At 35.3% G+C, this 14528-nt stretch overlaps 2 protein-coding genes across 3 annotated transcripts; both read left to right on the forward strand.

The window, feature by feature from the left end:
- Nucleotides 1–2528: 2528 nt before the first annotated feature.
- On the forward strand, nt 2529–12136 carry TAG1 (membrane bound O-acyl transferase (MBOAT) family protein). 2 transcript variants are annotated; one of them, XM_088206847.1, is made up of 16 exons: nt 2533–3202; nt 3570–3650; nt 3769–3842; nt 3969–4044; nt 4173–4240; nt 6979–7102; nt 7255–7353; nt 8038–8139; nt 8239–8375; nt 8925–9006; nt 9122–9142; nt 9557–9619; nt 10015–10062; nt 11252–11314; nt 11417–11470; nt 11749–12136. In XM_088206847.1, exons 1-16 carry the CDS (start codon nt 2789–2791, stop codon nt 11851–11853), a joined length of 1611 nt encoding a protein of 536 aa, XP_088062973.1. In that variant the 5' UTR covers nt 2533–2788; the 3' UTR covers nt 11854–12136. The 2 variants fall into 2 exon arrangements, with proteins under 2 accessions (XP_088062974.1, XP_088062973.1); XM_088206848.1 differs by lacking the exons at nt 11252–11314; nt 11417–11470; nt 11749–12136 and adding an exon at nt 10306–10766 and having other exon boundaries at nt 2529–3202.
- Nucleotides 12137–12665: 529 nt separating this feature from the next.
- On the forward strand, nt 12666–13356 carry LOC110817552 (DUF3511 domain protein (DUF3511)). Its single transcript, XM_022046152.2, has one exon. It carries the CDS (start codon nt 12810–12812, stop codon nt 13167–13169), a length of 360 nt encoding a protein of 119 aa, XP_021901844.2. The 5' UTR covers nt 12666–12809; the 3' UTR covers nt 13170–13356.
- The last annotated feature ends 1172 nt before the right edge of the window (nt 13357–14528 follow it).

Raw genomic sequence — 14528 nt, forward strand, 5'->3', positions numbered from 1 at the left:
CCCATAGGGATGTCCCGCTACAGGTGAACCCATATCCAACATTGTCAACAAATCAGCTGTCGCATACCCCGTTCGGTATGAGGGCCAAAAATACCATTCTTCGATACCCCGTTTGGTATGAGGCAACGTTCACGGTAGGGTTCCCTATGTACCTGGTCCGTCCATCATATCCCAGGATATCCAGTAAGGTTACCATTCATTAATTTACATGACCAAACAATTTTTCATTTGCATATTAATTACAAATTTCATAAATCAACCGTAAATCACGCAAGACAAGTAATATATATATATATCAAAGAAGCACAATTGAATCATTTAATCATTCCAGTATATCATCATGTATTTAAAACTGTAAATTCAACAATCAATTAAACAGGAAAAAAAATAAATGACTAACCGAATTTCGACTCCATTGGTAACCTGTAATTATTCTCAAAGTTTTTTAAATTATACAAAATACCATATTACTGATTATTAAGCTTTAATTCCATAACAGAGAATAAGATGATGGATTTTTACCCGAATCTGATTTCGAAATACCGAACTTTTTATTGCGCCTACTGGCGGTCTCCGGATTTCCTGAATTTTTATGTGGAGATTAAAACATATTTCATGTACCTAAAACTACCTCAAAAAATCTAAAATCGGTGTTAAAAACCTTTTTCAGCCAATTTCAAAATTTCGGCACAGTGGCACCATCGCCCACGGTGACGGTTTGCCTCGACCTGACCGTTTTCGGTCAGTTTTGGTTGGTTTCAGCCGATTTTATATACATCCTTGCGAGAAAATACATTATGGGGCCTCAGTTGGACCAAAAAAAGTCAAAAAACAAAAACCTACCAACGACAAAATTTTTTGGTGTGGCAGCTCCGCTGGTTCACCTTCGCGGTTGAGCTTTTTCTTTGGTCAACCTGTAGAGAACAGAACAGTAAACACAATTGTGAAAAAATCGCACGAAACGAGAAATAAAAAGGGGCTCATCGGATGCGATTTTGGATTTTGCCTGCGACTGCGCTGCCAGATTTTGCTCGTAGTTTTCAGTTCATCTGCCGTTTCTTTTGCTCCAATTTGGCCATGAGGGTGCTTGGAATCAAATTTCGAACGTATAGGAGAATTTTTACCTTTTTTGCTGGTCAGAGGTGGCTCCGGCACAGCGGCGGGCGACATTCGGCTTCCTTTTTCGAGTGACTAATTCTTCTTTTTTGGTGGGACGCTGGCGGCTAGGGTTTAGGTTCAGTGTGATATGAGATATTTGTACCCGTTTTGCTTAAATCTAGACCATTCATCGCATTTTATCTCGATCGTTCGATTGCGTTTAAAGAAAAAACGAATCTGAACCGTTCATCGCAATTTGATTTCGACCGTCTGATTGCGTTTAAAGAAAGAATGAATATGGACCGTTCATCGCGTTTAATCGTGATTCTCTGATCGTGCTTAAGGGGGGAACATATCCAGACCGTCCACGTGCGCGGGAATGCTTCCGGGTTATCCGATCGCGGGCACGTGGATTGCCAGCGTGGCCTCTCGCGTTGCACCGAGTCAGTGTACCTTATCACGCAGTGCGCTCTAGTTCCTTGGGGCTGCTGACTGGGCGGTCTTACGTGGCGTAATTTTTCTTAATTACATTTTAACTCACAGTTTTTTATTTTTCTTTCAAAAAACCATCCGAACCCAAATTTTCACACATTTTTTCTAAAATTGTTTTTAATTTTATTCTCAACCTTTTTTTTTTCTCAATTTCACATTAAATAAAAATTTATTAATTTTAAAATTATATTTTTATACATTTTTTTTTAATTTTTAAAATTAATATTGGGCTAAATTTCGGGCCCGGATATTACATTATGTATATTGCTCCATATTTGAAGTTGATAAAAAAGAATTATTTATTCATGATTTATTTTGTAAGTAAAATTTTTTATCCATGTCATCTCCTTTTGCTTGTTTTCAATTTTAAAAAAATTTACTAAAAGATTTAAAATAAAAAATTAAAACTTAATAAAAAATTATTAAATATTAATAAAACAAAATAAATTTTTAAAAAATATTTAAATATAATCTATTCAATAATATATTCATACTAATATTATAAATATATAAAATTAAATATTTACTGATTAAAAAATTTAATAAATTTCACAAAATTTCACTAATCATATTTATAGTTGAACCAACACAAAATATTTATATCATTAAATTTTTTCACCCACTTTATATCAATTTAGATCTATTTGTAGTTGCATTTTACTCTATTAGCTGCAAGTTTTTATTCGTTCCGCCCGGGGTGATTTAGAACGAGTTAGTGGTAACTCACAGGTAACGTGGCTCACGTCGAAAGATCAATAAGTGGCACAAATATTTCTCCCCTAGGCACGTGCACTTTGAATCTCTGCCCTTCTAATTATTTATTTAAAGATTAAATAAATATAAAATTGTCCCACTGTTTACATCATAAAATCATGTTTATCCATCAACAAAAAATGAAGATTCGTTCGCATTACTTACTTCCCTTTTCTTTTTATAAACCACTTTAACATCCAAACAAAACAATCTCCAGTTCGCGAAATTTCTTTTTTTAATTTTATTTATATTTTAATAAAAATGCAAATTATTCAATTCTCCTCTCTGACTGCTCCTTAACCTGTAAGCCTCTTCTTTGCTAATGCATGAGCTCTCTCTCTTATATCTTATGTAAACTCAGATGGAGACACGTCTGTAAACTCTCCTTCTAAAGCCGTCTATCTCGCTATCTTTCTTTCATTTTTTGTTTTCTTAGTCTTTCTCAATGGCGATATCAGAGTCATCGCCACAGAGCATGGCCACCGCAGTCGCCACAACCACCAGCACCGCTCACGCCGATTCAGATCTCAACTGCTATCGTCGAAGAAAATCCGCCTCCACCACAACTATGGCCGTGACTGATTCCATTTCCGACTCTGCCGCACCCGAGGCCAGTAACGCCGCAACTGAGGATCATCTGGCGGGAAACAACACCGAGCACCGCAGGGATCGGGTCGCCTCTTTAGATGGCGCCACGGAGTCCGCCAATTTGATTGGCGGTGTTGGAAATGAAATTCTCAGAAACGGAGAGGATCGGGAAGGAGGAGGATCGGATATAAAATTCACGTATAGGCCTTCTGTTCCGGCTCATCGAAGAGTCAAGGAAAGTCCTCTTAGTTCTGATGCAATCTTCAAACAGGTAGTTTGCATGACGCTTATCTGTTTACTAGAATTCCTTTTTTCTTGCTAATTTAGTGTTGTCTCTACTTTGATAGATTTTGCTTGTAGTTTTTTATTCTTTTATTCGAGAATGGAATTCGAGTGTTTTATATTTCAAAGCTCTGTAGAAGGTTTTGATTTTGTTTTGATGAATTATATTGTAGACGATTTTTTTTGTCAAACGATTGATTCGTTTAGCTTTCTCAAACTGAGGCACCTTGACACCTAACGTCAAATGACTGTTTTACTTACAGACGTTGTTTCATTGTCAAGTTTTAGTTTATCTGTTTTGTTTGAAATTAGTTGAATTATGCTAGCTCCTTATGCTCGTTAACAATTTTTGGCAGAGTCATGCGGGCCTCTTCAACCTCTGTATAGTGGTGCTCGTTGCTGTAAATAGCAGGCTCATAATCGAGAATCTGATGAAGGTTTTTTTCCTATCTATTTTTACTCGTAATTCAATAGGATGGCTGTTTCAATTAATTGATGGTTTACCTTTAAGGTATTGGTCGGCACATTTACTCCTTACTTTAATTGTTCTTGCAGTATGGTTGGTTGATCAACACAGGTTTCTGGTTTAGCTCACATTCATTGAGAGATTGGCCACTTCTAATGTGTTGGTAATGTTTGTTAAACCCTGTCCTTTTAACTTATCACCGAAGAATTATTTGCTTGTGAAATATGTTCCTTGTTTGCTTTTTTCTTCCATTTTCTTAGTTGGATCAGAGTTATAATTTTCTTTGCAGTCTTACTCTCCCAGTTTTCCCACTTGCTGCTTTCATCGTTGAGAAGCTCATGCAACAAAAGTATATATCTGAACCTGTGAGTCAGTCAACTCCAAACTTGTGCACCAATTTCCTTTTTTAAGAAGTTTGTTACTGAATCTACTTTTAAATGTAGACTCTTGAGATTTGGTAACTTTTGATTTATGAACTTATCCAATAATGCAGGTTGTAGTTTTTCTTCACATAATCATTACTACGGCTGCAGTTGTGTATCCAGTTGTTGTGATTCTGGGGTTAGTTTTGTTCTTTCTCTTGCAGTTTCATCCTAAGGTCATACTCGCAGTTGGTATTTGTTTGTCTATTTTCAGGCTACTGACCAGCATTTGGAAAATTTTTCAGTCTTCTAACTTACTGGAGTTAGATGTTTATAGTAAAATCTATATTAGAATCATGCTGAGTGATCAGAAAGATGCTAAGTTCAAAGAATGCTCCAATTGTCACGTGTGTTATTGTCAGAAACCTTACTCATGGTTCTGATTTAAGTGAAGAAAAAACAGAGGGAAGGTAAGAGGAAGAGAGAGAGATAGAGAGAGAGAGAAATCAATTTAGAGACTTAATTTCTTTGATGCTTTATTCAACTCAGGATGGCCTATTTATAGGCTACAGTGGTGGGAATGGAGTGTTTAACCTCCAGGCGTCCCTGCAGGTCGCAACAGCCTGAGCGGCCTGGAATTTGATTAAGGGTCCTGATCACTCAGCCTCTTCTGTTTTCCCCGATTCCGTCTTGCATGCTATTACAATGAAAAAAACTAATTTACCCTTGTACAAATCGTTTCATTTGCCTTGCATAATCTTTTCCCATTTTACCCTTCCTACAATAAATCTTGAGTGGTTTGCTTACAATACCCTCTCATTCAGCATCAACCTTGTTCTCAAGGTTGAGATTTGAAAACTGTTGCTGAATATAGTCATAATCTTCCCAAGTACATTCTTTTGGTGGAGTGCCTTCTCACTGTATGAGAACTTGTTTCACAGAAAGTGTTCCCCGTAGGATGATTGGGTGTTGTAGTATTTGTTGAGGTTGAACACTTATTATGCCTTCTCCTGCATTGATGGGTAACTCTTCTATCATCATGTCTCTACCCTTGATACATTTCTTGAGTTATAAGACGTGAAACACGGGGTGGATTCGGGGCGAAGGGGGCAGTTAAAGCTTGTACGCCACAACCCCAATCTTCTATATTATCTGGAAAGGACCATAGAAGTAGGATAATAGTTAAGATCTTCCCCCTTGCTGTACGTCTTGCTTGAATGCCTGAAGTTTGAGGAGTACCTATTCATGTGTCTTAAAGCTTCTTTCATTTTGATGTTTATCTGCATATTGCTTGGTTGTGGATTGAGTCTTTAAGAGTTGTTGTTTGATCATTCAATTAGTTTATTCTCGTTCAGCAAGTAATTCCTCAATTGAGAGTAAAGTTGGGAAAGAATTGACAATATCCGAGAAATGTGGAGGAATATACCCGTAGAGTGCTTGGAGGGGAGTCATATTAGACTTGTATGGTATGCTGTGTTACACCGCCACTCGGTAGTGAAGAGTCATTATGCTCATATGTTTGGTTGGTTATGGGCCATGCATCGGAGATACATTTCTAGATATTGATTGAGTCACTCTATCTAGCCATTCATTTGAGGATGATAGGCAATGTTGAAGTGAAGACTGGTTCCCACTGCTCTCATTAGTTCCTTCCAAAAGAGGCTAATTAATAAGGTTTTCCTGTCATATACTATAACATGTGGTACTCCATGTAATTTGTGAATAGTCTCCATGCGAAGAGGTCTACTTCCTGATCTGTGAAGGGATGACGTAGAGAGAGGAAAGGGCCACACTTGGTGAACCGATTTACTACCAACAAAATGGTATCTTTATTCTTGGATGTGAGCAGTTGTTCAATGAAATCCATTGATATGTGGTTCCATGCTTGAGAAGGTAAAGGGCAGTGGCTGCAAGAGTCCCAGAATGGGAACCTTTTCAACTTTGTAACGTCGACAAGTGTCACACTGTTGAACCCACTGGATGATTTGTTCTTCATGTTGGGACAATAGAAATATTGCTTGGCTCGTTCATATGTGGCCTTGATGCTTGAGTGACCTCATATGGCGGAGTTGTGGTATTGATAAAGGAGTTGGTTCCATAGTCCCTCATTTTTGCCTATGACTAGCCTTCCTTTGTATTGCAGGAGTCTATTAGATAGATGAAAGGGTGGCTCTTGCATAGTCTTTTTCCATTTTACCCCTCCTTCTACAATAAACCTAGAGTGGTTTACTTACAGTTAAACATATCTACATATTATTTTCATGGTTATATAGATGAACATATTGCCCTAGTTAATCTTGTTTGTATATAAATTTTGATTTCACACCTAGAAACTTGTCAAGCCATTTAATAAGATGAAACTTAACGTTCAGGAATGGGTCAGTGAAGTTGATTGTTATACATCATTCTTTCTTATATAAAAAGAAATATATCAACGAAGGGAATAAAAGACTGCTAAGTAGAGAGGACTATGTATCCTCAAAAAAGAAAGGATTAAAAGAAAAACGAGAAAGACCAACTAATCTTGTGAGAGGATAGCTAAACAATCTCTGTACAATTTGGATAAATTATATTATACATCAAAATATCACTTGTTTCAAAATAGAAAATGTTGGGCACCAACATCTTGTTTTTTCCCCTCCAAAGGCTAGTAAAATATCCATTTCGGGGGAAGGTCTTTTTCCAGATTCCGTTTTTCCTACTGTAGTTTTGTTCTAGAGTTACTTCCTTCGGAGTTAGTAATTGGGCTTGTTATTATATCTTTGGCATTTTCAAGGGGCTAGGTCTTTAATTTAGAAAACATTAATAGGCATGTTCAAAGGCTTGAGATTTAATTTGCTGTTTTTTAACTTGGGAGGCTATTTTGGAAGACATTTTCCTTGGAAAAAGTTGGTTGTTGAAGATGCTCAATTGACTCAATAACTTTGAAATGTGCAGGTGTGACTCAGTTTTCCTATCTGGTGTTACATTAATGCTGTTTGCCTGCATTGTGTGGTTAAAATTGGTCTCATATGCCCATACAACCTATGATATGAGAATACTTGCCAAGCTAGGCAAGAAGGTAAGTGAAAATACCTGGATAAAGTTTGTGAACAAGATGATAAACAGAGTACTTCTTTTAGTTAAAAAGTATTAGAGTAAAAAGGCAGGAAGCAGGGTAGGAATGAATTGAAAAATAATTTAAACTATTTTAATATGTTGTTATGACATCAGGCAGATACCTTCTCCAATTCACCCAGTGCAGAAAACTCATATGATGTGAGCTTGAAGAATTTGGCATACTTCATGGTTTCTCCTACGCTCTGTTACCAGGTTAACTTTTTTGTTTCTCTCTCTAAAATATATGGGCACATCTATTTGTTATGTACATTTGGATATAAGTATGGCAATTTGAATATGTATTTTTCATGTCCATTCTTTTTTCTTGGTGGATTTACGAACCATAATTTCAAAATTTGTTCTGCATTCTTGTTTCATTCTGCTATTTAGTTTCGGATACGTACTCCTTGGTGATGCATCTCTTGTCGAATAATTTTAACTACTGTGGTTAAAGCGAGCAAACAGGAAATTCTCTTGATCCTATGAATGTTTCCTGGTGCAAAAGAAAGGAACTACCTAACCAGAGAAATTAAACAAATTGCTAAATATTCTTGGGGACCAATGTTATGTCTACCTTTGTCTGACGACTATGATCAAGCACCTTGTTGTTAACCATGCAAGCATCAATGTGAACATCTGCAGTGACTTTAGCCTCTTTTGAGATGGCTCTTTTATGAATACAGTGGAAACAGTTATTCTTTTTTGGTTGTCTTAGGAAAGTAGTTTCTTAGACAACACTTAACTTTATGGACATCGTGCATGAATTTCAACTTAAATACCTAAGTTTATGGACATCATGCATGAATTTCAACTTTAAATATTATTACATGTAATGCATGTAATGTTTCCAACTAGTTAGGGAGTTAGATAGTTTCATAGTGATGTATTCTTTTGCAGTCAAGTTATCCTCGTACTCCATGTGTCCGAAAGGGTTGGGTGGTTCGCCAATTTGTGAAGCTAATAATATTCACAGGAGTTATGGGATTTATAATAGAACAAGTAAGCACCAGTTATGGATTAGTATGTTAAATTTCCTGTTTTCATGTTTCAAGGGTTGCATGTGGATTTTGACATGGTTTTCTTTTGTACTTTCTGCAGTATATCAATCCTATTGTCCAGAACTCAAAACACCCTTTAAAAGGAGATCTTTTGTATGCTGTGGAGAGAGTTTTGAAGCTTTCAGTTCCAAATTTATATGTGTGGCTCTGCATGTTCTACTGTTTTTTTCACCTCTGGTCTGTTCATTCATCTTGCTTCTGTAATAATACGGTTTTTTCTTCCTTTTTGTTATTGAGGACTAGCGAGAAGGAACAATGTTCAAAATTACTTCTAATAATTCTTGTCAAGAAGAATTTTAATAATCTAACAGCCATAATCACTTTTGTCCTCGAACTTTTCGCTTATGAGCTGTGGAAATGTCAATATCCACATTCCCAATAGTCCACAACATCTCCATTGCCAACCCAGGAAAACCTCAAACTCTTATAGAGTATTTGGTCATCTTGATAGGAGTTATATTGTCGACGTTGAATCTTTTTGGATGCAAGAAAATGGTGGAAGATAGTGTATTTCTCGCATTTGTGTGCATGTACACAAGACATTCACTCTACTGTACAATTGCATGCATATACCTGAACATGCATATATATACTCATATTTATACACCCTTTAATCTTAGTTATCTTTGGGAAATTAGTGCTACTTCATCTACTATTCATGTTGCATCTATTTAACACGTGATCAGTTTCTGGGGCTTTATTCTAATGGATAGTTCAAATATATAGGTTAAATATACTGGCTGAGCTTCTTCGATTTGGTGATCGTGAATTTTACAGAGATTGGTGGAATGCAAAAACTGTTGGGGAGGTTGGTTTAATATTTCTTACATGCTTTCTTGAGTTACGTTTTTACAGTCCGGTTGATGAAAATTTTGGAATGTTAATGTTTCCTTGATGCATTTGTGGTCTGCAACTGTCACCAGTACTGGAGAATGTGGAATATGGTATGTTTCATTTCTCAAGCTTACTGTTTATTTCTTCCTTCTTGATTGTTACAATGCTACATTATTGCTGCAGTTGTGTCTTTGAGTCTTCTTTTTGGTCTTGTGGTGTACAGCTCATAGGTTGTCGTTACATTTCTCTCCATCTTTGTCCTGCTTCAATCTAGGATCATGACAATTTACGAGAAGATTTTATATTTGACCGAGCATTATTATTTATCTTTTTGTTTTGTTAATTTTATGTATTTGCTATTCAGAAGTTAACTGGTTTCTCTTTCGTTTCCATTCTCCACAATCTTAACAATTTTTTTTGGACTAGATTTATGGAAAATATATGGTTGTGGAAAATGTCAGAAAGATTTATTGGCCGTGCACTGTGCATGTGCATGTTACTGACAGAATTTTAGTTGATTACAGCCTGTTCATAAATGGATGGTTCGCCATATCTATTTTCCATGCTTGCGAAATGGGATACCTAAGGTAATTGGTGTACTCCTCTACATGTTAGCCTATGTTAAATTGCCAGTACTAATGATTCCCAGTGGTCACAAGAAGAAAAGATGATATAAGGGAACTATCATCCTTGCCTAGTCTTGTCTTTGAACTGCATTACATGTCTTTTACGTGTTAATTCTGGAAGTTTACCCCCATAGCTGAATTAGCCAATTAGTTTAATTTTTAAGGGAACTTCCTCTATAACTCTTCTATGCATGAAGGCTTTTAGTCTAATAAATTTGTTTGACAAAAGTTATTTGATTGCTTGAGTTCTTTCAAGTAAGCATAATATCAACTAAAACATTAATTCTTAAGATTAAATTGACATTACTGCAGTTGTTCTAGACCTTGATTTGGTTTCATGTTTCCCTTTTTTTCAGGGAGTTGCTATTCTCATTGCATTCTTCGTTTCTGCTGTTTTCCATGAGGTATCTTGCTTCTTTGATGGTCTTCAAATCCTTCTTTTCTTTTTCTTTTTCAGGATGACCTTTTCATGTTTGTAGAAGAGGAGCGAGATAGTTTAACTAATTTGTTTCATGGCCACTTTGTGCAAATGTCGTAGGAAGAATAGTTTTGCTATTTAGCTATTATGCACCATTGTTTATTACATTAAGTACGGGGTCTGGGGTTCAGTTGGAGGATTAACTAAACCATGCAAAAATTTTCTGCAGCCTAACCTCAAAGTTTCCTATAACTGCAAGGGGGCGGGGTGGGGGTCAAATGTATATATAGCTGCAGCAAATCTTTGATGGTTCTGTAATGTATTGGCATGTCGAGAAGCAGAATAGATAATGACGAAGATGAATTATGACCCATGAGATAGCTGGCAATTTTTATTTTTTTTCATCCCTGAAGGAAATATGTAAAGTGAGGTTGGCAGGGGGGCATAGTTAATTTTAATTTCTCTGATAACCTGTTGTAGCATGTTTAGATTTTTTTAAAGAAAGAAGGGAAAGGATTTGAGGGATGGAGAATTTTAAGGAATGAAAGGGTTCCTGGTACGTAAAGTCTTAGAAAATCTGGGTGCTTGCTTAGCCGATTACTGGCCTTGCCAGCTTATATCGAGGCTTGTGTAAGAGAAACTCTATTGTTTAGAATTTTGCATGGTTTTTAAGAAAAATCTTAGCTTATATTTTCATTGATGATAATGACAATATTTATGGGGAGGCTATTTAAGATTAGATCCCTATTAAAAGTCCAGGATTCATAGATCCTGTAATTCCTATCCAACTCCTGGAAAGAAAGATAAGATCAAGCAGGTCCCCCTGTTCTGAGAACCTTAAATTTTTCCTAATTTCCGACTCAGCAGAGTCAGAACTGGAGAAGGAAATGACTCTCGCATTCCTTGCTCTGCGGTGGGTTCCTCTTGCATAGGTTTTACTGGAAACCTATCTTTTTGTGCATCTATTCATTTTGGTGAGCAGCCATAACAGTATAATAGTTATATATTTCCTTTATTAGCCTCAATTCAAATTTTATATTTTTGTATAGTTATATATTTCCTTTATTAGCCTCAATTCAAATTTTATATTTTTGTTCTTGTACTGAGCGCTATATTCTGCATGCTACATATGTTTTATTTATGTTTTGAACACAACATTGGTACTTTATCATCAGCTCTGCATTGCTGTCCCCTGCCATGTGTTCAAATTATGGGCTTCTATAGGCATCATGTTTCAGGTATGAACCTCTAAATATCTCTTATGCTTGGTGGTTTATTTGATATTGAAAATGCAAGTTATTGAACTCATTCCCTTTTCCCTTGTGAAATTTCTGGTTCAGGTTCCATTGGTCTTAATCACAGATTACTTGCAAAATAAATTCAGAAATTCAATGGTACGAAATCATTTTGATGCTTCTTTCTGCCATTTTTATTTGAAATTAGTATGAAAATTAAAATCCTTGCAGAAGATTTTAGGTATGCAAAGAAAATCTGCAACATACATAATGTTGGTTTTAGAGCTTTGTATTAAGCTCTATAACTCACAAAGTAAGATTCAATTGGACCATAAATTACAGAAGTCTCTTTAAGTAAAAATCTGATTTTTCGTTGCTATGTTTAACTTTTTTATTTGGCTCGATAATTATCTTATTTCCAATGCCCTATCTGCCAGGTGGGCAATATGATGTTCTGGTTCTTCTTCTGCATTCTTGGACAACCAATGTGTGTCCTCCTTTATTATCATGACCTGATGAATCGCAAAGGGAAAGCTCAGTAAAAACTCGGAACATCCCAATGCACAATTACACTTATACATTTTGCGGCTACCATTTTCTCCTGCAGAGTACCTTTGATTGTGATGCAACATTGCATTGCATTTCATTTATCTGCAGCTTTGCTGCCTCCTGCACCACACGATGCATCTTTTCTGGGAGGAGTGATCGGATTCAATTAATGTAGGAGCAATTTTGATGGTATAAATGCATTGGCGTCATCTAATGGAAAGTTGTACATGAATGTTATTTTGATTCTACCTTTCAGTGATACACTTGACTAGCCTACTGTACTTGTCTCTATTGGTTCATGCGCAGACAAACATCCACCCGCCCGCCTACGTCTTTCATGTTGTTTTCAACATGCAAAGATTAGAATTCTATGCTTGTGACTAAACCAATTTTCGCCTGTCCGGTGAAAGTTGGAGCGGTGGAAATAATTTGGTATAACAATCAGGGACTGACGAACCGATATTCACACAGCTTCGTCAGAATTAAAATGTTAGCAATTCCCCGTACGAAAATACATGATTTTGTAAAGAATGGTAGAAAAAATTCCATGTATCCACAGATTTGATTAAAAAAATGAAAGTAAAATAATTACTCAAATAAGTATTACTGATACGCATGACTGTCATCTGAAAGTACTAACTTAATTAACGTTGCGACCAATTTTCACCAATGCGCTGTAGTAGGTTCTTTTTGACGATTGCCGCAAATAATTTAATTAAATGGATAAAAATATAAAATCGAGTCTAAAATTAATTTCGAAGATCACGTGCCTTTCTCAAACGGTCCGCCATAGACAATCACACATACAAGTTATTTATATAATAAACGGCTCAAAATGAGAAATTCACCGTATAATTAATTATTGAAAAGGAAAAAAAAAAGAGAGAGAAGAAGAAAGCAACAAAGTTGTCTAGTTTTGCAGCGTTTTCAGTCTGTATTAGAAAGAAAAATGGAAGATTTCAGATCCAAATCATGTGGTGATGGAAGAATGCAGATAGAGAGATCGTACGGTGGGATGAACAGTATGCAAGATCTGAGGTGCTACAGTGCCTCCTATACATATTCAGTTCACCCCACTGAAACCCAGGCGCGCCCTAACAACAACAACGATGTTAAGCTGAAGAAAGGCAAGTCCACTAATGGGTGTTCTTCGTCAAGGAGCTGGAGCTTCACTGATCCGGAGTTGCAGAGGAAGAAAAGGGTAGCTTCTTATAAGGCTTATACCCTTGAAGGAAAGGTCAAAGGGTCTTTAAAGAAGAGTTTTAGGTGGCTTAAAGGAAGGTGCACTAAATTAATCTATGGCTATTAATCATTTCTTTTTTTTTTTCTTTTCTGTTCAAATTAAGAAATGAATTTTAGAAAGGGATTGTCGGATCTCATAAATGGGCTGTGTAAATTAGAAGACTTTTTACGATCACAATCTTATGTTAAATCAGCTGTAATTTATTTGACCGGAGCTTGTTTGCTGAATCTATGGAGGACGATGGCTTGTGAAATCACTGCTTGAACTTGGATTGTTTACAGATTTTCCCTGTGATTTTCTTGGAAAACTTTTTACGGTTCCCAGACAAGACATTATCATTATTATTACTGTTATAATTAAATAATTTAATTTCATTACAGTATATTTATAGAAAATTAAGACTAATCTTAATACAAGAAGCAATATGACAAGATGCTTGCTGTTCTGTAGCAATATGACAAGATGCTTGCTGTTCTGTTTACAGAGAACGATCCTTAATTGTTGATGTTCTTGATTTCTTTTGTTTTCTCTTAAATACTATTAGAATTTCGAATAATTTTCACACTTCAAAATCTAAATATGTTTATGGTTTTACTTAACGTGAGAGAGAAAATGATAATATATTATTTTTTTAGATTTATCTTCTTTCTTATTTAATAGAAGTAATTTTTTCTCTTTTATATATTTACTAAGATATAAGAAATTTTTATGTTGAAGTCATTTTTTTATTGAACTCTACACATTTTAAGAAAAGAAAGATACTAGAAAGTTAGAATTACATACCGTTTTAAGATGATGCAGTCATAACGTGATCAATAGATCATTTGGAAAAAACTTTAATTCTCTTACTTACCTCTATCTAACTATTATGCACAGAACTTTGTAATTTTAACCGATGAAAAACACCTTGAAATGAGAATTTATGCTCATTTTATAGATGAAAGGAGAGATCAAAATATATTCAAAGTAATTGAATGTATTGATAACCGTTTATATTGTTGTAGATTAATACCTATAAAATATAATAATATAATAATTTATTTTAAGGTTACCCACCCCATCAAGGTATATTTTCTTTTATAACGGTTATTTATTATTTTGGATGTCATTTAAGTTGGGTTCAACCTTTATAAATAGATAAAAAATAAAAAAATAGGTTAGTGGGTCATCCACTTAATTATTAACATTAATATTTTTTCACTTGACCTACAAAACCGATTATGAAAACCATAATATATATTTTTTTATATTAAAATATATTTATTGGTAAAAATAAATTTGATATGTAATTACAATAAAATCAGTTAATAAACCCAAAATTACTATACCATGATACTGAAATAATTTAAATTATAACTGTGAATCATAGCAGTCACATGACTTCAATATCACATTTCTTTCTATGCACCACACACCAATAACCTT

This window comes from Carica papaya, chromosome 7, assembly GCF_054855325.1.
Source record: "Carica papaya isolate Zhongbai chromosome 7, ASM5485532v1, whole genome shotgun sequence".
Classification (NCBI taxonomy): Eukaryota; Viridiplantae; Streptophyta; class Magnoliopsida; order Brassicales; family Caricaceae; genus Carica; species Carica papaya.